At 39.3% G+C, this 23,158-nt stretch overlaps 1 protein-coding gene across 1 annotated transcript in view; it reads right to left on the bottom strand.

Moving 5' to 3' along the window:
• The window catches only part of kif15 (kinesin family member 15), a 176,819-nt gene that overhangs the window by 127,918 nt on the left and 25,743 nt on the right, over positions 1–23,158 (bottom strand). The window contains exons 5-6 of the mRNA XM_073072971.1: positions 18,691–18,728; positions 4,832–4,929 (exon numbers count right to left, since the gene is read on the bottom strand). Of these exons, the coding sequence (XP_072929072.1) occupies positions 4,832–4,929; positions 18,691–18,728 (136 nt within the window). The remainder of the gene's footprint in view (positions 1–4,831; positions 4,930–18,690; positions 18,729–23,158) is intronic.

The following is a 23,158-nucleotide window of genomic DNA, read 5'->3' as shown; positions in this document are numbered from 1 at the left end:
TCAAAGTTTGTCAGCCTGACTCCACTGAGGCTCACTCATCTTTGCAATAGAAAGCTATGCACACATTTGGCTGTGATGTTCTATCACTCTAGTTCTAGGTAAAATTGTAATTCACTCAGTACAGATGAACCTTCAGAAAGATGAACTGTTCAATTATTCTTTTTGTTCAAACTGAACTTTCCTGGGGCTGACAATATTCTTTCCCCAGACCACAGGATAGATTAACCAAGCAATCATACAAGTCATGCGAATTCACTGTGTGAACTGATTAAATCTAATATAACCATATAACAATTACAGCACGGAAACAGGCCATCTCGGCACTTCTAGTCCGTGCCGAACGCTTACTCTCACCTAGTCCCACTGACCTGCACTCAGCCCATAACCCTCCATTCCTTTCCTTGTCCATATACCTATCCAATTTTTTTTTTTTTTTTAAATGACAAAATCAAACCTGTCTCTACCACTTCTACTGGAAGCTCATTCCACACAGCTGCCACTCTGAGTAAAGAAGTTCCCCCTCGTGTTACCCCTAAACTTTTGCCCCTTAACTCTCAACTCATGTCCTCTTGCTTGAATCTCCCCTACTCTCAATGGAAAAAGCCTATCCACGTCAACTCTATCTATCCCCCTCATAATTTTAAATACCTCTATCAAGTTCCCCATCAACCTTTTATGCTCCAAAGAATAAAGACCTAACTTGTTCAACCTTTCTCTGTAACTTAGGTGCTGAAACCCAGGTAACATTCTAGTAAATCTCCTCTGTACTCTATTTTGTTGACATCTTTCCTATAATTCGGTGACCAGAACTGTACACAATACTCCAAATTTGGCCTCACCAATGCCTTGTACAATTTTAACATTACATCCCAACTCCTATACTCAATGCTCTGATTTATAAAGGCCAGCATACCAAAAGCTTTCTTCACCACCCTATCCACATGAGATTCCACCTTCAGGGAACTATGCACCATTATTCCTAGATCACTCTGTTCTACTGCATTCTTCAGTGCCCTACCATTTACCATGTATGTCCTATTTGGATTATTCCTACCAAAATGTAGCACCTCACACTTATCAGCATTAAGCTCCATCTGCCATCGTTCAGCCCACTCTTCTAACTGGCCTAAATCTCTCTGCAAACTTTGAAAACCTTCTTCATTATCCACGACGCCACCTACCTTAGTATCACCTGCATACTTACTAATCCAATTTACCACCCCATCATCCAGATCATTAATTATATGACAAACAAACATTGGACCCAGTACAGATCCCTAAGGCACACCACTAGTCACCGGCCTCCAATCTGACAAACAGTTATCCATCACTACTCTCTGGCATCTCCCATCCAGCCACTGTTGAATCCATTTTACTACTTCAATATTAATAACTAATGATTGAACCTTCCTAACTAACCTTCCATGTGGAACCTTGTCAAAGGCCATACTGAAGTCCATATAAACAATATCCACTGCTTTACCCTCGTCAACTTTCCTCGTAACCTCTTCAAAAAATTCAATAAGATTTGTCAAACATGACCTTCTATGCACAAATCCATGTTGACTGTTCCTAATCAGACCCTGTCTATCGAGATTGTTATATATACCTTCTCTAAGAATACTTTCCATTAATTTACCCACCACTGACGTCAAACTTACAGGTCGATAATTGCTAGGTTTACTCTGAGAACCCTTTTTAAACAATGGAACCACATGAGCAATACGCCAATCCTCCGGTACCATCCCCGTTTCTAATGATATTTGAAATATTTCTGTCAGAGCCCCTGCTATTTCTATGCTAACTTCCCTCAAGGTCCCAGGGAATATCCTGTCAGGACCCGGAGACTTCTCTACTTTTATATTCTTTAAAAGCACCAATACTTCCTCTTCTTTAATCATCATAGTTTCCATTACTACCCTACTTTTTTCCCTTACCTTACATAATTCAATATCCTTCTCCTTAGTGAATACCAAAAAAAAAATTGTTCAAAATTTTCCCCATCTCTTCTGGCTCCACACATAGCTGTCCACTCTGATTCTCCAAGGGACCAATTTTATCCCTCACTATCTTTTTGCTATTAATATAACTGTAGAAACCCTTTGGATTTATTTTTTACCAAAGCAACCTCATATCTTCTTTAAGCTTTTCTAATTTCTTTCTTAAGATTCTTTTTACATTCTTTATATTCCTCGAGCACCGCATTTACTCCATGCTGCTTATATTTATTGTAGATATCTCTCTTTTTCCGAACCAAGTTTCCAATATCCCTTGAAAACCATGGCTCTCTCAAACTTTTAACCTTTCCTTTCAACCTAACAGGAACATAAAGATTCCAGACCCTCAAAATTTCACCTTTAAATGACCTCCATTTCTCTATTACATCCTTCCCATAAAACAAATTGTCCCAATCCACTCCTTCTAAATCCTTTCGCATCTCCTCAAAGTTAGCCTTTCTCCAATCAAAAATCTCAACCCTGGGTCCAGTCCTATCCTTCTCCATAATTATATTGAAACTAATGGCATTGTGATCACTGGACCTGAAGTATTCCCCAACACATACCTCCGTCACCTGACCTACCTCATTCCCTAACAGGAGATCCAACACTGCCCCTTCTCTAGTCGGTACCTCTATGTATTGCTGCAAAAAACTATCCTGCACATATTTTACAAATTCCAAACCATCCATCCCTTTCACAGTATGGGCTTCCCAGTCTATGTGTGGAAAATTAAAATCTCCCACAATCACAACCCTGTGCTTACTACAAATATCTGCTATCTCCTTATAAATTTGCTCCTCCAATTCTCTCTCCCCATTAGGTTGTCTATAATACACCCCTATAAGTGTTACTACACCTTTCCCATTCCTCAATTCCACCCAAATAGCCTCCCTAGACGACCCCTCTAATCTATCCTGCTAAAGCACCGGTGTAATATTTTCTCTGACAAGCAATGCAACACCTTCCCCTCTTGTCCCTCTGATTCTATCACACCTGAAGCAACGAAATCCAGGAATATTTAGATGCCAATCACATCCCTCCTGCAATCATGTTTCACTAATAGCTACAACATCATATTTCCAGGTATCAATCCATGCTCTAAGCTCATCCACCTTTCTTACAATGCTCTTAGCATTAAAATAGATGGATTTAAGAAACTCTCCACCTCTTACTCTGTTTATCCTTAAAGGTGCAAACAACTTTATTATCTTTTTCTTCCTTCTCCCCTACATCTTTGGTCTGAGCACTCACTCCCCTTCTCTGTCACCTGCCTATCCTCCCTCACACAGTCTACTAGCTTTCACTATTTGTGAACTAACCTCCTCTCTCCTAGTCTCTTCCACTAGATTCCCACCCCCCAACCATTCTAGTTTAAAGTCTCCCCAGTAGCCTTCGCAAATCTCCCCGCCAGGATATTGGTCCCCCTAGGAATCAAGTGCAACCCGTCCTTTTTGTATAGGTCACACCTGCCCTAAAAGAGGTCCCAATGACCCAGAAACTTGAATCCCTGCCCTTTGCTCCAATCCCTCAGCCAAGCATTTATCCTCCACCTCATTCCATTCCTACTCTCTCTATTGCGAGGCACAGGCAGTAACCCCGAGATTACTACCTTTGCAGTTCTGCTTCTCAACTCCTTTCCTAACTCCTTATATTCTCATTTCAGGACCTCTTCCCTTTTCCTACCTATGTCATTGGTACCTATATGTTCCACGACCTCTGTCTCCTCACCCTCCCACTTCAGGATATCATGGACGCGATCAGAAACATCCTGAACCCTGGCACCACGAAGGCAAACTACCATCCGGGTCTCCTGATTGCATCCACAGAATCGCCTGTCTGACCCCCTAACTATCGAGTCCCCTATTACTACTGGCTTCCTTTTCCTTTCCCTACCCTTCTGAGCTGCAGGGCCAGACTCTGTGCCAGAGGCACGGCCACTGTTGCTTACCCCAGGTAGGCTGTCCCCCTCAACAATACTCAAACAGGAGTACTTATTGTCAAGGGGTACAGTCACTGGGGTACTCTCTAGTTGCTGACTCTTCCCCTTCCCTTTCCTAACCGTGACCCACCTGTTTGCCTCCCATGGCCCCAGTGTGACCACCTGCCTGTAACTCCTGTCTATCAACTCCTCACTCTCCCTGACCAGATGAAGATCATCGAGCTGCATCTCCAGTTCCCTAACACAGTCCCTTAGGAGCTGCAGCTCGACACACCAGGCGCAGATGTGGACGTCCGGGAAGCTAGGAGAATCCAGGACCTCCCACATCTGACACCGAGAACAACAAGCTGCCCTCACATCATACTTCCCCTTTCCTCAAATAACAGGAAAAATCGAAAACTAAATCTACCTTGTCTCGCCCATTTCCGCATAAGCCCGTTGAGTCCAAGCCCTTAAGCCTTCACTCTGCTGCCCGCAAAACGACGCTCAATTTTAAAGATTAGTTTTGTTTGTCACATCAAAACACCGAAACATAGAGTGAAATGTCTTGTTTTGCCTCAACGGCCAACAGAATTGAAAGACTGTGCTGGCAGAAGCCCACTAGTGTTGCATGCCCGGGCAGCGACACGTCATGTCTGCAACCTACCAACCAGAACCTTACATCTTTGAAATGCGGGAGGAAACTGGAGCACCCAGAGAAATCCTATGCAGTCACAGAGGTAACGTACAGTCTCCTTAGAGCAGCAGTAGGAATCAAACCCCAAATAGTGATAACTGGCACTGCAAAGCAATTGCACTAACCACTATGCTACAGTGCTACTGTAATGAATTGTAAAATAATGCAATTATTTTTACAATGAAAGAATTTGAAAAGCACAAAAATAAAAAATACCTTTTCCTTTTCACGATTGATCAAGTAAAATAGGTATTCAAGGCTGCGAGGTATTATTCCCCTCAGATTGTGAGTGAAGTTGTCAGATTTAGAGGGACCTGTCAACACATATTTTCATAATGAGTATCATAAAAGTTGATGATTGAAAATTTGAGAATACAGACAGAGCAAGCAAGTTTCCAAAGATTAAATACAGGAGATAGTTTGGCAACACAGCACAGGGCTTTAGAATCACAATTTACTTTTTTTTACAGATCAAGGATGCAAAGCAAAGCTTCACTTTCAGTTCACTATAACAAATTCCAACCTTCATCAAACCCAAGGAAGCTGACCAAGGAGGACCAAATAACATTGTAAAAGAAAATCTGATCAACCTTTTCATAGAATGGCAGGAACCGGCTAGTAAACTCCCACAGAAATAATTGAGATTAAGATCCTATATCTGCATCTTATCACAGACTATCAAAATCACAACTGACATTAATGCTTTCTCTACATTTATGTATGACTAAAAACTAGCAGTACAGAAGCATGATTACTAATTGTAGTGAGCTCTGATTTAAAGTACAGAAAAACTATAGTAATAAACAGGTTTATTAAATCCACTGCTCACATCAATATTTCTACATATTTATACCTCAAGCACTGATAATATGCAAAATATATTAATAAAACATCATATTTATACCTTCCAAATCAAATTGTCCCTTTCAATTTGTTAATGGGTCGACTTATATGCAACATACCCAAGAGTTAATTTGAAACCTATATCGAACTGAAACGTCAACTGTACTTTTTTCCATGGAGTTCCTCCAGCATTTTGTGTGTGTTGCTCAGATTTACAGCATCTACAGATTTTCTTGTTTGTGATTTCCCAGTGGTATAGGGATTACAATAGTCATACAGAAAAGAAACAAGACTCTCAGCTCAGCACATCCATGACAAACCTCTTGCCCATCTACACAATCTCAATTGCCCACACTATGTCTGTAACTGTCTCCATCTCTTCAGGCAAAGCACTTCAGCTCCCATCTACCCCGTGAAAAATTTCATCCTCAGCTTCCCTCTAAACCTCTCAACTTATACCTATACTCTTATCTTTAAAACCCCCACAATGGGGTCCTCACTCCTATCAGATCTCCCTCAGCCTTCTCCACTCCAGGGAGAACATACCTGGAATAACAAACAGTCTGGAGGAATTTTAGTTAGTCACCAGCATCAAGGGTGGGAAAGAAATTTACATTTCTGGTCAAAATCCTGCAACAGGATGACAATTCTTTCTTTACTACATCTGCTGCTCGAACTGCCAAGTTCTTCCAACAGATTGTTAGTTGCCCCAGATTCCAACAGCTGCAGTCTTGTGGCCCCGGTCCCTCCCTACAACTGTAATACTCCAATCCTGATGAGCCATTTCTTCAAATTATTCAGCACAACCATATCATCCACATAGCGGTGGGATCAGAACTACACACAATAATTCAGGTAAGAGCCTACACCTATAACCTATAAACCTATAACGGCCTTAAACACTATGCTAAGGGAATAAAAGCAAGCATCCATTTACCTTCTTGGCCACCACATCCACCTATGCTGCCACTTTAAAGGATCCATGGAGTTGTATCCCAAGTCCCTCTATTCATCCATACTGTCTGGGGTCCCACCAATTTTTTTTTATGTCCAACCCTAGCTGGACTTCCCAAAGTGCATCAGCTTGCGTTTGCCAGAATTTAGTTCTATTTACCATTGCACCACCAGCTTTCCAGATGATTGACATCTTTCTGTAGCCTTAAAAGATCTTTCTTGCTGCCTACATCACCAATTTTTATATTTAACTTGTCACACCGCATACACTCATATCCAAATCCTACAAACAATTCTCATGGGACAGTTTTGGTCAGACTTCCCTTCATAAAAGTATCCATCCACCACCTTCTGCCAATCACCAAACCAATTTTGGATTTATCCTGAACCTTCTGTGATCTCGTAAAAGGCTTTAAAATCCGTGTAGACATCATCACACCACCGTCATCAATAATGCTTAGTTACCACATCAAAAAAAGTCACAATTTATAAGACAAGATTTCCGGGAATAAAGTTATGCTGACTGTCCCTAATCATTCTCAACCTTTCTTAGTGCAGCTATGTAAGATAAGTGCTCTACCTTAGAAATTTGACAAGTAGTTTCCCTACCACAGATTACTGACCCACAGTTACATAGGTTATCGTTGTTTCATTTGCCTAGCACAACAAGCAGGTTTACCAACTTCCAGTCATCCAGTACTTCACCAGTGACTAACGATCAAAAGTGTTCCAGCAATCTCCATTACGTCTCACAGGTCCTGGGCATCTGTACACCTTTGTGTATCTCAAGACATCTAGCACCCCACTGCCCTTCCCAACACTCAAGAACATCACCATCCTTCTCTCTGAACTCCTCTTCTCAAAGATTTTTCTCCTTAATATTTCTCATCTGTTTTCATCTAGACAATTGTCTACATGCCCCATCTCCACCCACAGATTGTCTCTGTAGTTCCCAAGTTATTCTTACCCTGGTTACTCTTGCAATTAATACACAATCATTGGCCATTTTACTAGTTACCTTCTGTATCTAGTAAAGTGGCCTCTGAGTGTACAGTATGTTCATGGTCTTCAGTAAAGCATTATTTCAAGGTTTGACATATTATGTGATCATAGATGCTGTTTTGCACACAACTGTAACGCACGGTTATTTGAGTTACTGTCAGCTTGAACCAGTCAGGCCATTCTCCTCTGACCTCTTTCAACAAGACAATTCCACACAGAACTGTTGCTCATTGGGCGTTTATGTTTTCGGACAATTCTCTGTAAACTCCAGAGACTGCTGTATGGAAAAATGAGATCAGCACTGAGATGCTCGAATCACCCTGTCTGGCACCAAAAATCATACCACAAGCAAAGTCACGGATCACATTTCTTCCCCATTCTGATGTTTGGTATGGAGAAATTAACATTCTGATCCTGGCTGCATGTTTTGATGCATTGGGTTGCATCTTTCTCCAAGATGGTGCCGCATATGGTAGCCATGTTGCAAGCTCCATACCAACTTTACAGTGTACTGCTAATTTCTGCATTTCCTTCGCCATTTCTTGTTCAAGCAGTTGACAGTATCATATATGATTGACTGACTCTTCCGAACATTGGGAAGACTGCTTTTACCCACAACGTGCCACCTTTTCTACACCGGGAACTCCTACTTAGACGATCCATGGGAGGCTCATTTATTACACCGCCACTACCTCAGAAGTGGCACCATAGGCAAGGGAGGAGTGCCAGCATCCTGGTGAGGTTGAGACAGCATGCTAATCGTCACCACTCCTGAGCATACTACTGGCTAACGTTCAGCCCCTGAACAACAAGCTGTGTGAACTGAGAGCCAGAACTGAATCTCCTATCAGCAGGTAACAAAGGAATCTAATGGTTTGTGCTTAGTGCAGACCTGGCTGACAGAGGAGATACCAGATCATGCCATCTCCCTGTTCCGGGCAGGCAGGTCAAGAAACCTCACTGGGAAGAGAAAAGGAGGAGGGGTATGCTTCATGGTCAACAACACTTGGTGTGACCCCCAGAACGTGCATGCCCTCAAATCCTTTTGTTCCCCGGATCTGGAGTATCTTGTATAGATCTTTCTGGCTGCCCAGGAACTGTACGAGACCATCAGCACCCCAGAGCCTGTACACTCAGGGCTGCCTTCATCGTCGCCGGAGACTTTAATAGAGCGTAGCTGTCTAAAGTCTCTCCGAAGTTTTGTTAACACATCCAGGTGAGCACACGGGGAGATAGCATACTTGACCACACCTCCTCTCCCTTCTGCAACATTTACAAAGTGCTCCTCCACCCACCATTTGGGAAGTCTCCATCTTGCTTCTGCTGATGTACAGGCAGAAGCTGAAACAACAGGCGACCATAGTTAAAACTGTCCACTGCTGGTCTGACCAATCAGTCTCTATGCTACAGGACTGGAATGACTTTCGTGATGAGGATGTGGTTGGATGGGATCAAGGATCAGCCACTATGAAATGGCGGAGTAAACGCGATGGGCCAGATGATCCAATTCTGCTCCTATGTCTTATGATCTAAATCCCAAGGACTTTTTACAGGAACACAATTGAGAGCATCCTGACTGGCCACATTACTGCCTGGTATGGGAACTGTACTTCCCTCAATCGCAGAACTCCGCAGAAAGTGGTGTGGACAGCCTAGTACATCTGTAGTTGTGAACTTCCCACTATTCAGGACATTTACAGAGACAGGTGTGTGAAAAAGTTTTGAAGAATCATTGTGAACCTGAGTCACCACAACCACAAACTGTTTCTGCTGCTACCATTCGGGAAATGGTACCGTAGCATTAAAGCCAGGACCAACAGGCTCTGGGACAGCTTATTCCACCAAGCTAACAGACTGATTAATTCCTGCTAATACAATTGTATTTCTATGCTATATTGACTGTCCTGTTGTACATGTTCATTACAAATTACTATAAATTGCACATTCAGATGGAAGCATAACAAAAAAATTTTATTCATTAATGTGAAGGGTGCAAGAAATAGTCAATTCAATTGCTGCCACATGATTGCCTGATTATGCAAAGATCTAATCAACCAAGTGTACATGTGTACCTATTAAAGACCATAGGTCAAAGGAAGAGAATCAGGCCATTCAGCTCATCGACTCTGTTCCGCCATTTTATCATGGCTGATTCTGGATCCCATATAGAATCAGAATCAGGTTTATTATCACCGGCATGTGAAGTGAAATTTGTCATCTTAGCAGCAGCAGTTCAGTGTAATACATAATCTAGCAGAGAGAGAAAAAATAATAGAATAAAAAGTAATAAATAAAATAAAACATAAAACAAACAAGCAAATCAATTTTGCATATTGAATAGATTTTTTTTAATGTGCAAAAACAGAAATACTGGATATTAAAAAAAGTGAGGTAGTGTCCAAAGCTTCAACGTTCATTTAGGAATCGGATGGCAGAGGGGAAGTTGTTCCTGAATCACTGAGTGTGTGCCTTCAGGCTTCTGTATTTCCTACCTGATGGTAACAGTGAGAAAAGGGCATGCCCTGGGTGCTGGAGGTCCTTAATAATGGACGTTGCCTTTCTGAGACACCACTCCCTAAAGATGTCCTGGGTATTTTGTAGGCTAGTACCCAAGATGGAGCTGACTAGATTTACAACCTACTCAGCTTCTTTCGGTCCTGTGCAGTAGGGTCCTCCACAGTACAACTATAGCAGTTTTTGAGTGTACTTGTTGACATGCCAAATCTCTTCAAACTCCTAATACAGTATAGCCACTGTCTTGTCTTCTTTATAACTACATCGATATGTTGGACCAGGTTAGATCCTCAGAGATCTTGACACCCAGGAACTTGAAACTGCTCACTCTCTCCACTTTTGATACCTCTATGAGGATTGGTATGTGTTCCTTCGTTTTACCCTTCTTGAAGTCCACAATCAGCTCTTTCGTCTTACTGACGTTTAGTGCCAGGTTGCTGCTACTGCACCATTCCACTAGTTGACATATCTCACTCCTGTACACCCTCTCGTCACCACCTGAGATTCTACCAACAATGGCTGTATCATCAGCAAATTCTGCCCTCTCACCGTATCCCTTGATACCTATCAACCAGCTTTGAATATACCCATGGATTTGGCCTCCACTGCAGTCTATGGCTGAGCATTTCACCGATACACCACTCTTTGATTAAAAAAATTCCTTTTTATTGCTGTTCTAATAAGGTCACTTTTTAAAAAAAAATTATTAAATTTTCAAATAGGATATGTAAGATAGAAAATAGTGAATAATATCAACCCTTCCCCCTCCCCTTAACCCTTTCCCCCTAACATGTCCTATATAAAAAAGAAGAAAAAAAAGAAAAAAAGAAAGAAAGACTGCCTGGATATCGGAAGATCCCCACATGCTCCATGGAATTCAAAATAACTTTAATATATATATTTATTTCTTTCCCCAGATAACCAATAACTTTATCTTCGGAGCACCTATATATTTAATCCTATCTTTTGTAAATAAGGGCGCCAAATTTTCAGAAATATGTCATATTTATCTCTTAAATTATAAGTACGTAATTTTTTCAAGTGGAATACAGCTAAAACTTTCATTCTTCCAACGATCCATACTTAAGCATGAATCTGATTTCCAAGTAACTGCAATAGCCTTTTTGGCTACTGCCAATGCAATTTTTATGAATTCTTTCTGATATTTGTTCAATTTAGGTTTCGGTTTTATCCCTTTAATATCACCTAGTAAAAATAATATTGGGTTATGTGGAAGTTGTGTTCCAATAAAACTCTTAAATTTGTCCAAAAAGGTTGAATTTTAAAACAAGACCAAGTAGAATATAAGAAAGTACCAGTTTCTTGATTACATCGAAAACATTGATCAGATAAATTTGGGTTTAACCTATTTATTTTTTGTGGTGTAATATATAATTGATGTAAAAAAATTGTATTCTACTAATCTAAGTCAGACATTTGTTGTATTAGTAGGCATAGTCTTGACCAACTTGTTTCATCAATTTTAATATTCAAATCAGTTTCCCATTTCTGTCTTGACTAATGAATTGCTTGTTTAATTGTCTGTTTTTGAATCAAATTATACATACAAGTAGTAAATTTTTTAATTTTTCCTTTTTGAATTAAAGTTTCTATTTCATTAGGTTGCAGCATTAACATTGTTTGACCCAGTTTCTCTCTTAAATAAGCCCTTAATTGGAAATAACTGAAAAGAGTATTATTTGATATTTTATATTTATTCTTTAATTGATGAAATGACATTAATATACCTCCTTCAAAACAATCTCCTATATATCTAATCCCTTTCTGAAACCAGCTATATAAGAGTTGGTTATCCATTGTAAAAGGAATAAGTCTATTCTGAATTAGAGGTCTCTTTGCTAATAAAGATTTCTTTATCTTATCATCAACATTTATCTTATTCCATAGATCAATCAAATGTTTTAATATAAGGGATTCTTTCTTTACCCGTATCCATTTAGATTCCCATTTATATATAAAATCTTCTGGTATATTTTCTCCTATTTTATCTAATTCTATTCTAATCCATGCCGGTTTATCTTCATTGAAAAAAGATGCAATAAATCTAAGTTGATTTGCTTTATAATAATTCTTAAAGTTTGGGAATTGTAACCCTCCTCGGTCAAATTTCCATGTCAATTTTTCCAACGATATTCTTGACATCTTACCTTTCCAAAGGAACTTCCTCACGCATTTATTTAGTTCTTGAAAAAACTTCTGCGGTAATTGTCTTGGTAGTGTTTGGAATAAAAATTGTAATCTAGGGAATATATTCATTTTTACAGCATTGACTCTACCTACTAATGTTATTGGTAACATCATCCATTTATCAAGATCTTCTCGAATTTTTTTTAATAATGGCAAATAATTTAATTTATATAAATTCTTTATATCGTTGTCAACTCTTATACCTAAAATACTTTATACCATTTATCGGCCATCTAAATTGAGTTATTAGTCGACATTAATTATAATCTCCTTTAGTAAGGGGTAAAATTTCACTTTTATCCCAATTTATTTTATACCCTGATATTTTCCCATATTCTTCCAATCTAGAAGATAATTTACGCAACGAGTACAATGGGTTTGTTAGATAGATCAGAATATCATCAGCAAATAGGTTAATCTTATATTCCTCCTGATTAACTCTGAAACCCATAATATCTGAGTCAGTTCTAATTAATTCAGCTAATGGTTCTATCACCAATACAAATAAAGCAGGTGATAATGGACAACCTTGTCTAGTTGACCTTGTTAACTGAAATGATGTTGAAATTTGGCCATTTGTCATTACTTTAGCTTTGGGACTAGTATTTAAGGTTTTAATCCAATTTATAAAAGATACTCCTAATCCATATTTTTCCAATACCTTAAATAAAAAATCCCATTCCAATCTATCAAATGCTTTTTCTGCATCCAAAGCAACTGCTACACTCATTTCCTCCCTCTTTTGTGCCAGATGAATTATGCTAAGTAACCAAGTTACATTATCTGCCGATTGTCTGTTTTTAAATAAATCCAGTTTGATCCTTATGTATTAATTTTGGTAAGTATTTAAATAATCTATTAGATAAAATCTTTGCTATTAATTTATAGTCCGTGTTCAACAAAGAAATAGGCCTACATGATGCTGGCTTTAAAAGATCTCTCTTTTTTGGCAATACTATTAAAATCGCTGTCGAAAAAGATTCTGAAAGTTTGTGTTCTTTCCGCCTGATGTATTAACTCCATAAAGGGAGAAATTAATAAATCTTTAAACTTTTTATAAAATTCAAGTGGAAAACCATCTTCTCCTGGAGATTTATTACTCTGAAGTAATCCTAAAGCTTCTTCGTCCTCTTTTAATGTAAAAGGCATATCTAATCCCTTCTGTTCTTCCGAATTCAATTTTGGGAGAGTTATTTGTGATAGAAACCTTTCTATCTCAACAATATCATTTTGTGATTCTGATTGATATAATTTAGAATAAAAACTTTTAAAAGTTTCATTAATTTCTAAAGGTCTATAAGTAATTTTATTTACACTTGTTCTAATTGCATTTATCATTTTGGAAGCCTGATCTGTTTTTAACTGCCAAGTAAGAATCTTGTGTGATCTTTCACCTAGTTCGTAATATCTCTGTTTAGTTCTCATAATTGCTTTTTCTGTTCAGTATGTCTGAAGTGTATTACATTCTAGCTTCTTATTAACAAGTTGTCTTCATTTTTCTTCTGTCATATATCTTTGAGATTCTTTTTCTAATTTTGTAATCTCTTGCCAATTGATCTATTTCTACCATATATTCCTTCTTAATTTTAGAAGTATAACTTATTGTCTGGCGCCTCAAATATGCCTTCATCGCTTCCCATAATACAAACTTATCATCAACTGAATGTGAATTTGTATCTAAAAAAATTGAATCTGTTTTTTCATAAAATCACAAAAAATCTTGATGTTTTAATAATATTGAATTAAATCTTCATCTGTAAATCTGTTCCTCCTTATCCATCATTATCATTGTCATTATCAAGGGGGAATGATCTGACAATATTCTTGCTTTATATTCCATATTTTTCACTCTATCTTGAATATTCATTGATAATAGGAAAAAAATCTATCCTTAAATAAGTTTTATGTCTATTTGAATAAAATGAATAATCTATTTCTCTTGGGTTAATTCTTCTCCATATATCAATCAAATTTAAATCTTTCATCAATGATAAAGTTAATTTTACTACTTTTGATTTTGTAACAACCTTTGTTGACCTGTCTAAAACTGGGTCTAGACAAAAATTAAAGTCTCCACCTATTAGTATTTTATCATGTGCGTCAGCCAAGTTCAAAAAGGCTTCTTGTATAAATTTTACATCATTTTCATTTGGTGCATAAATATTCATGAGTCCATAATTCTGAAAAGATTTGACAATGTATAATCACATATCTCCCCGCAGAATCAATTTATACATTTTGTATTTTAATTGGTAAAGTTTTGTTAACCAAAATTGCAACTACCCTCGCCTTTGAATTAAATGAAGCTGCAATAACATTTCCAACCCAATCTCTCTTTAATTTCTGATGTTCTATCTCTGTTAAATGTGTTTCTTGTAAAAAAAGCTGTAACTATTTTCATTTTCTTAATGTATGTTAAAATTCTTTTTCTTTTCCATTAAGCCCATTAACATTAAAACTTAAAAAGTTCAGTAAATTAGTCATTTTTAAACAAGGTTACTTCAATCTATAACAATACATAATATTTCAACTCTCGTAGTATCTTGGGGAATCTTTTTAAAATTCTCCATGTTGCTATGTGTCACCCCCCCCCCCCACGATCATCCAGGCAAAGAAAGAAAGATAAAAGAAAAATAGATTATAAAGAAAAAGATAACAAAATACCCCCGTACTAATGTTGTGAATGAAAAAAACCAGATTACCCCCCTCCGTTGTACGGGTCATGGCAATCGCCATGATTACACACGTGAATCCCGTAGCGATTGATCAGAAGCTCCCCCGTAACGAACAGAAAAAATATGTAAGAAAAAAATAATACCACTACTCCCAATTAATATTCCTCAAATTTTTACCTTTCTCCCCCTCCATCACATATTTAAGAGTATATTTATATATTCTTCCGTCCTTAAATATCCATCAATTCCATTCACTATCTCAGTCTTCATCTTTAATCCATTTCGCTTCCATAGATTCTTAGCTGTGTCTAGCGAATATTTGGGAGTTCTTGTGTGAACTCCTCCGCTTTCCGATAATCAGTAAAAAAAAATCTTTTTTCATCATCCAAAAAAACTACCAGTGCTGCCGGGTGGCGCAGTGTAAATTTATAACCCTTTTCCCATAAGACTTTTTTCACTGGGTTAAATTCCTTCTTTCTCTTCAAAAGGTCATAACTTATATTAGGATAGAAAAGAACTGCTTTCCCTTCTATCTTCAATGGCCCGTTTCTCTTTCTGGCACATTGGGCAGCTGCCTTCAGGATCCTTTCTTTATCTTGGTATCTTAAGAATTTTATCAAGGTTGGTCGCAGGTTTTGATCTTGTATTGATTTTGGTCTTAAGGCTCAATGAGCCCTTTAGATTTCAATTAACTGATTTCCCTCTTCCATTTCCAAATTTTCCAGGATCCATTTTTGAAAAAATTTTATTGAATCTTCTCCCTCTGTACCTTCTTTAAGACCAACAATCTTAATATTATTGTCTGCTAAAATTTTCAAGCTCGTCCACTTTTTCCAACAACCGTTTTTTTTCTGATATCCAGGCAAGGATATTATCTTCCATTTTGTTCACTCTGTCCATGGTGTCTCCCGTTATTTCTTCCAACTTTTTAAACTTTCTTATCCGTTCTCTCCTGTTTTTTCACAACTTTCAAACATAATTTTCATATTTTTAATATCCATTTTTATTACTTTTAATGTTTTCAATTCTTTTAATTCATGCATTATTTGCACCAAGGCTTTTCTTATATCTTCAGGAAATCTTCCACTTCCAACCTCTACCTGCTGTTCTTTTTTCCCTGCTTATCTTCATCTGTATTGTCCAGAGAATCCGACTCCGCTTCCGATTCACTTTCGCTTTCAATCGTAGCTGGGAATTGTAGTTTAATTTGCTCCTGTTTGTGCATGCCCATTTCTTGCATGTTGCTCCTTTTTAGAAACTGTTGATATTGCCGCAGTTTCCCGCTCTGCATCGCCGGATGCAAAACGCACCTCGCCATGAAGAGGTCCAACCTGAGTTCGAGGCTCCGCCATAACGGTTGGCCTTGTTTCTTTTTAAACTCATGCTGTCTTCAAAGTAGTAGTTTTCTTCTGTTTCTGTTTATAAGACATGACTAAAGACAATCCTGAGTAGTTTATAAGTAGTTTTTAAGAAAGTATTTACTAACTTTTCTTCACTTAAACATTACTTCACCAGTTTTTTGTTGTTTTTTTTTAAAAAACGGGAGAGCTGGATTTCCACATCTCGATCCTACGTCATCACGTGACATCCCCAAAGGTCACCTTTCAGTTTTGAGGCTGTGTCCTCTAACTCTGGATACCTCCACCACAAGGAACATCCTCGCCACATCCACCTCATCTAGTCCTTTCAATATTCCATAGGTTTCAATGAGATGCTCAAGCATTCTTCTAAATTCCAGTGAGTACATGTCCAAAGCCAAATGCTCCTCATATGTTAACCCCTTCATTCCTAGAATCATCCTTGTGAACCTCCTCTGGACTCTCTCCAATGACAATATATCCTTTCTGATAGTCAATTTTGGATTGTTTTGAAGTCCAAAACAATTGACAATACTCCAATTAATGTCGTATAAAGCCTCAGCATTATCTCCTTGTTTTTATATTCTATTCCCCTTGAAATAAATGCCAACATTTCATTTGCCTTCTTTACCACAGACTCAACCTGTAAATTAAACTTCTGGGAGTCTTGCACAAGGACTCCTAACTCCCTTTGCACCTCTGATGAGTGTACTCTCTCTCTCCATTTAGATACTCATCTGCATTATTGTTCCTTTTACCAAAATCCATTATCACATTTCCAAAGCTGTATTCCATCTGCCACCTTTTTTGCTCATTCTTCCAGTTAGTCCGAGTCCTGCTGCAATCACATTGCTTCCTCAGCACTACCTACCACTGCACTTAGCTTTTTATCATCTGCAAACTTTGCCACTAAGCCATCAATTCCCTTATCTAAATCATTAACAAACAATGTGAAAGTAGCAGTCTCAATACTGGCTGAGGAACACCACTAGTCACTGGAGCCAGCCAGAAAAGGCCCCCTTTATTCCCACCCACTGCACCCTTCCAGCCATTTCTCTATCCATGCCAGTATATTTCCAATAGCATCATTGGATTTTATCTTGTTAAACAGCCTCATGTGAGGCACCTTATCAAATACCTTCTGAAAATCTGAGTGAGATCCATTGCCTCTCCTTTGCCCACCCTGATTGTTACTTCCTTGAAGAATTCAAACAGATTTGTCAGGCAAGATTTCTGTGTACAAAAACCATGCTGACTCGCTTATTTTAAAATTAGTCTCCAAGTACCCCAAAATGGAACACTTTCCCAACCAGAGATTAGGCCTATAATTTCCTCTCTTTTGTCTTCCTCCTTTCTTAAAGAGTGGAGTAACATATACAATCTTCAGTCCTCTGGGATCATGCCAGAATCAAGTGATTCTTGAGATAATGACCAATGCATCCACTATCTCTTCAGCAACCTCTCTCAGGACTCTGGGGTGTAGTCCATCTGGTCCAGGTGACTTATCCACCTGAAGACCTTTGAGTTTGCCTGGCACTTTTTCCTTTGTAATAGTAATGGTACTCATCCTGTTCCCCGACACTCACGAACGTCTGGCACATAGCTATTGTCTTTCGCAGTGACAGGCACAAAGTACTCATTAAGTTCATCTGCCGATTCTTTGTCCCCCATTTCTACCTCAGCAGCATCATTTTCCAGTGGTCCAATATCAACTCTCACCTCCTTTTTATTTTTTATATAACTGAAAAAACTTTAGTCTCCTGTTTTTAAAGTAGCTACCGAGTGTATTTATAGAAAGCCTTGGGATTTACCACAATCTTGACTGGATGATATTTCATGTTCCCTTTTTGCCCTTCTAATTTTCTGTTTATTTTCCTACTCTCCCCATATTGCTGACTGCACTTTGCTGTTTTCAATTACATGCTTCCCTTATTCCATCATCAACTCCATTGGGTTCCTAATCTTACCATGCTTGTATTTCATCCTCACAGGAACACATTTGCCCGAGTTGTCACCATTTCCTTTCAAAAGGCTTCCACTTATTGGAAATATTACCCACAAGCTCCTTTGCCGGGTCTGACTTCAGGTTTTTGAAATCGGACTTCTCTCAATTTCAGACCTCATCATACATCTTCCTATTACTAACTTCAGAAATTCCACTGAATCCAAACTCTTCACGACACATTCCCCAGTCAATAATGGGAAAGTTAAAATCCCCCACAGGAACCTTGTTGCTTTTACACCTTTGTTCTTTGTCTACATATATGCTTCTCAAACGTCTGCCATCTGCTGGTGAATCTTTAATAGAAATGAAGCAAACTGATCATTCGTTTCTTGTTTCTAAGTTCTATCCGTGTAGAAGTGCTCAACGGAATACATCCACCAAGTAAAGCACAGATCGTTTCCTTTATCAACTTTGCAATACATCTCCCACATTTACCTTCCCAACTACGACAGAAACTTCTATACCAGAAACATTGCAAAAGCATAGTTTTCAAGTGTTTAAAATGTGTGTACATACCCAACATTGTAAATGTCTTCCCTGAACCAGTTTGTCCACTAAGAAAGAGAAACAGTGTTAGTAAGTTTCTTTGCAAAAATCAGACAGCTATAGGGGAATAAATGAGTGAATTTTGATGATGTTTATACTTAAAAGAAAACCATTTGGGTACCTTTCTGAAGAGCAGTGAATATCACCAACTTAAATAACATTCAATCTAATTTTTTATCCAAGACTTTAACTACCATTATAAACATAATTACATTTTGTGAGATGTCAAAGGAAACTGTCAGAGGAAAAGAAAGGAATTCAAAAAAAAAAATACCCGGAGGTTGCTAAGGTAGAGCAAAGACGAGGAAGGGCTTTCTGCTGAAGGAACTCAATGGGCACAGCAGTGCCTGTGGGAGAAGAGGAACCATTGACATTCAGAGATTTTTTTTTTTGTAAGGACATGTTTCTAGTACCAGCAGAGGGTAGGAGCAAGTAGCATTTTCAAAGTTGTTTCTCCAGGTACAAAAGGGAAGCAGACTCTCATGGAACAGCTACACTTGAGCCACAAGTGTTGTGGTTGAGTACAAGTACTAGTGTTATAGAGCAATACCACATGGATACAGGCCCATCAAGTCCATGCCCAACCAGCCAGTCCCATTTTCTTGCATTTGGCCAATATCGCTCTAGGCTCTCAACTTCATGTAAATATCCAAGAGCTTTATAATTGATACTATACTTCGATTACTTTTTGGTTACTCCAAAGAATTTTTAAGGATTTGCCAAGCACGACTTTATGAACAAGGCCATGCTGACTCCTCCTAGGCTATTGCTATCCAAATGTTGGGTGATTTAATGCTGGCTTTGGTTTCAGGAGACAGGCAAGTTTTCCTTAGAATTACCCTCCCTGTTAAGAGTGCCGGAATAAATAATCAAATTAGTTTATTATTGCCACATATACCAAGGTACAGTGAAAACTTTGCTTGCCTATCATTTATACAGATCAAAGAGAATGTGCAATGCAGGTAGACAAAGTCCTAACATGGTAGATTGCAAGGCCAACAGTCAATCTTATTATTTAGTAGTCTTATAACAGCAGGGCAGAAGCTGTCCTTGAACCTGGTGGTACATTCTTTCAGGCTTTTATAGCTTCTGCTCAATGGGAGACAGCAGAAGAGAGAACGTCTGAAGTGGCTAGGGCCTTCGATTATACTGGCAGCTAGAAGTGTCAGAGTCCATGGCTGGTTAACATAATGAGATAAACTATGTGCACAACTCTCTGCAGTCAGACAGCACAGTTGCCACACCAACAGTAAGGGTCAAAGTGGACATGCTAAATATGTTAGGCCTCTGAGAAAGTAGGGGCTCTGCTGAGCTTCCTTGGCCCAGGCGTCAACATGGTTGGATCAAAACAGGCTATTGGTGAGTTGAAGCTTTCAGCCCTTTCAACCTCAACACCATTTATGCAAACAGGAGCATGTGCAAAGCACATCCTTTTCCTGAAGTCAATGATCAACTTTAATGAAAAGGTTATTGTCATAATATTGTGTCATTAGGCTCTCATCTCCTTTTCTGTACTCCAATTTGTTCCAGAGGATTGGAGAGTTGTGGATGTTGTTCCCTTATTCAAGAAAGGGAGTAGAGATAGCCCAGGAAATTACAGACCAGTGAGTCTTACTTCAGTGTTTGGCAAGTTGATGGAGAGGATCCTGAGAGGCAGGATTTATGAACATTTGGAGGGGTATAATATGATTAGGAGTAGTCAGCATGGCTTTGTCAAAGGCAGGTCGTGCCTTACGAGCCTGATTGAATTTTTTGAGGATGTGACTAAACACATTGATGAGGGTAGAGCCATAGATGTAGTGTATATGGATTTCAGCAAGGCATTTGATAAGGTACCCCATGCAAGGCTTATTGAGAAAGTAAGGAGGGACAGGATCCAAGGAGACATTGCTTTGTGGATCCAGAATTGACTTGCACACAAAAGGCAAAGAGTGGTTTTAGACAGGTCATATTCTGCGTGGAAGTCTGTGACCAGTGGTGTGCCTCGGGGATCTGTTTGGAGGCCCCCTTCTCTTTGTGATTTTTTATAAATGACCTGGATGAGGAAGTGGAGGGATGGGTTAGTAAGTTTGCTGATGACACAAAGGTTGGAGGTGTTGTGGATAGTGTGGAGGGCTGTCAGAGGTTACAGCAGGACATTGATAGGATGCACAACTGGACTAAGAAGTGGCAGATGGAGTTCAACCCAGGTAAGTGTGAGGTAGTTCATTTTGGTAGGTCAAATATGATGGCAGAATGTGGTATTAATGGTAAGACTCCTGGCAGTGTGGAGGATTAGAGGGATCTCAGGGTCTGAGTCCATAGGGCACTCAAAGCTGCTGCGCAGTTTGACTCTGGTTAAGGCATATAGTGCATTGGCCTTCATCAACCATGAGATTGAGTTCAAGAGCCGAGAGCTAATGCTACAGCTATATAGGACCCTGGTCAGACCCCACTTGGAGTACTATGCTCAGTTCTGGTCGCCTCACGACAGGAAGGATGTGGAAATGATAGAAAGGATGCAGAGGAGATTAACAAGGATGTTGTCTGGATTGGGGAGCATGCCTTATGAGAATAGGTTGAGTGAACTTGGCCTTTTCTCCTTGGAGCTACGGAGGATGAGAGGTGACCTGATAGAGGTGTATAAGATGATGAGAGGCATTGATCATGTGGATAGTCAGAGGCTTTTTCCCAGGGCTGAAATGGCTAGCTCAAGAGGTCACAGTTTTAAGGTGCTTGGAAGTAGATACAGGTGTCCCCCACTTTACGAATGTTCGCTTTACACCACTTTGCTTTTACAAAAGACCTACATTAGTAACCTGTTTTCACGTTACAAAGAGGATTTTCGCTTTTACGAAAATTTTTCCCATATAAATTAATGGCTCTTCACTTTACGGCATTTCAGCTTAAGAAAGGTTTCATAGGAACGCTCTACCTTTGTAAAGGGGGGACACCTGTACAGAGAAGATTTCCGTGGTAAATTTATTTACTTACACAGAAAGTGGTGAGTGCATGGAATGGGCTGTCGGCGACGATGGTGGAGGTGGATACGATAGGGTCTTTTAAGGGACTTTTGGATAGGTAGATGGAGCTTAGAAAAATAGAGGGCTATGGGTAACCCTAGGTAATTTCTAAATTAAGTATGCATTTGTCACAGCATTCTGGGCTGCAGGGCCTGTATTGTGCTGTAGGTTTCCTATGATTTCTGTTTCTAGGTTGGCATTATTTGAGATGGGCCCCAGTACAGAAGTATCAGCTGCATACTAGTAGATGGAGTTAGAGCAGAATCTGGCCATACAGTTGAGTGTACAGGAAGCAGAGAAGGAAGCTGAAGACACAGCCTTGTTGGGGCACCAGTCTTGAAGATCATGGCAGAGGAGTTGCTACCTCTCGTCACTGGTCTTTTAGGAAGTTAAGGATCCAGCTGAAAAGGGAAGGGTTGAGTCTCTAATTTAGGAGTTCGCAAATGACTTTGCTTGGAGTTATAATATTGAAGACAGAGCTGCAGTTAATAAACAGTAGACTTATAATAAATGTCTTTACTGTCCAGATGCTCCAGAAATGAATACAAGGCCATGGAGACTGCATCCGTTAAAGATCTGTTAATGCAGAAGGGTGGAGTTAATGCATGCCTGACCAGCCTATTGAGGTACTTCATGATGGCCTATATCAAAACCACCCAGTGCTAGTCATAAAGGCATGTTACCAGGATGACTTTTTACCAGTAGTCCTCTTAAAGATGACTACTAAAAATAGTCTTCTTTAAGACGACAAAAGACAGGTTAAAAATATCTGCAAATACCCCAATCAGCTGATCAACAGGGGATCTATGGACACAGCCAGAATGACAGTGGCAAGCTGCAGGATGTGGGATATTCTTGGTGACCTTGGTCAGCAGTAAGAAATGCAGTCAGCTACAGCTCCTAACGGCTGCATTAAGAAACTGGAACTAGAGATGTACATTTAGGGTTGTCTGACATGCTGCGAAGATCACAAACAAGAGGTTTAACGTGGTCACACCCAAGATGCATGCAATAGATAGTTAAATAACTACCAGGAAAGGTAGAGGGTGCAGAAAGAGTACAGGATTTGCAGGATGCTGGCCATTCCTGTCAGCAACAAGTATAGTGGAGCTACAATGGTGCTAGAGAGCAACTTCTTTGAGTTCATCTGCAGAAGCAGCTTAATTTCTACCTTTATGTCTCTCTTTAGCTTTTCAAGGTGGATGAGGTCCTGTTGAAGACCCCGACCTACAGGTACACTCAAACTTCAGTTCTTTATGATGTTGGTTCCTGCTTCTGGGATTCACCAACCAGCCATTTTTCACTATCCCAAGGACACAGTAAAGAAGATGAGCGTGCCTTTGGGATTCTGAAGCTTTGTGGCCCCGGGGATGAGCTGCCAACTGAGGCACCGCAGGAGAAAACAGAACATCGGGAACAGCGGATCAGCTGTCAGA

The sequence above is a fragment of the Hemitrygon akajei genome, chromosome 20 (genome assembly GCF_048418815.1).
Source record: "Hemitrygon akajei chromosome 20, sHemAka1.3, whole genome shotgun sequence".
NCBI classification, from domain to species: Eukaryota; Metazoa; Chordata; class Chondrichthyes; order Myliobatiformes; family Dasyatidae; genus Hemitrygon; species Hemitrygon akajei.
Note: the sequence above shows the minus strand (reverse complement) of the source record. Positions and strands in the feature narration are given on the sequence as shown.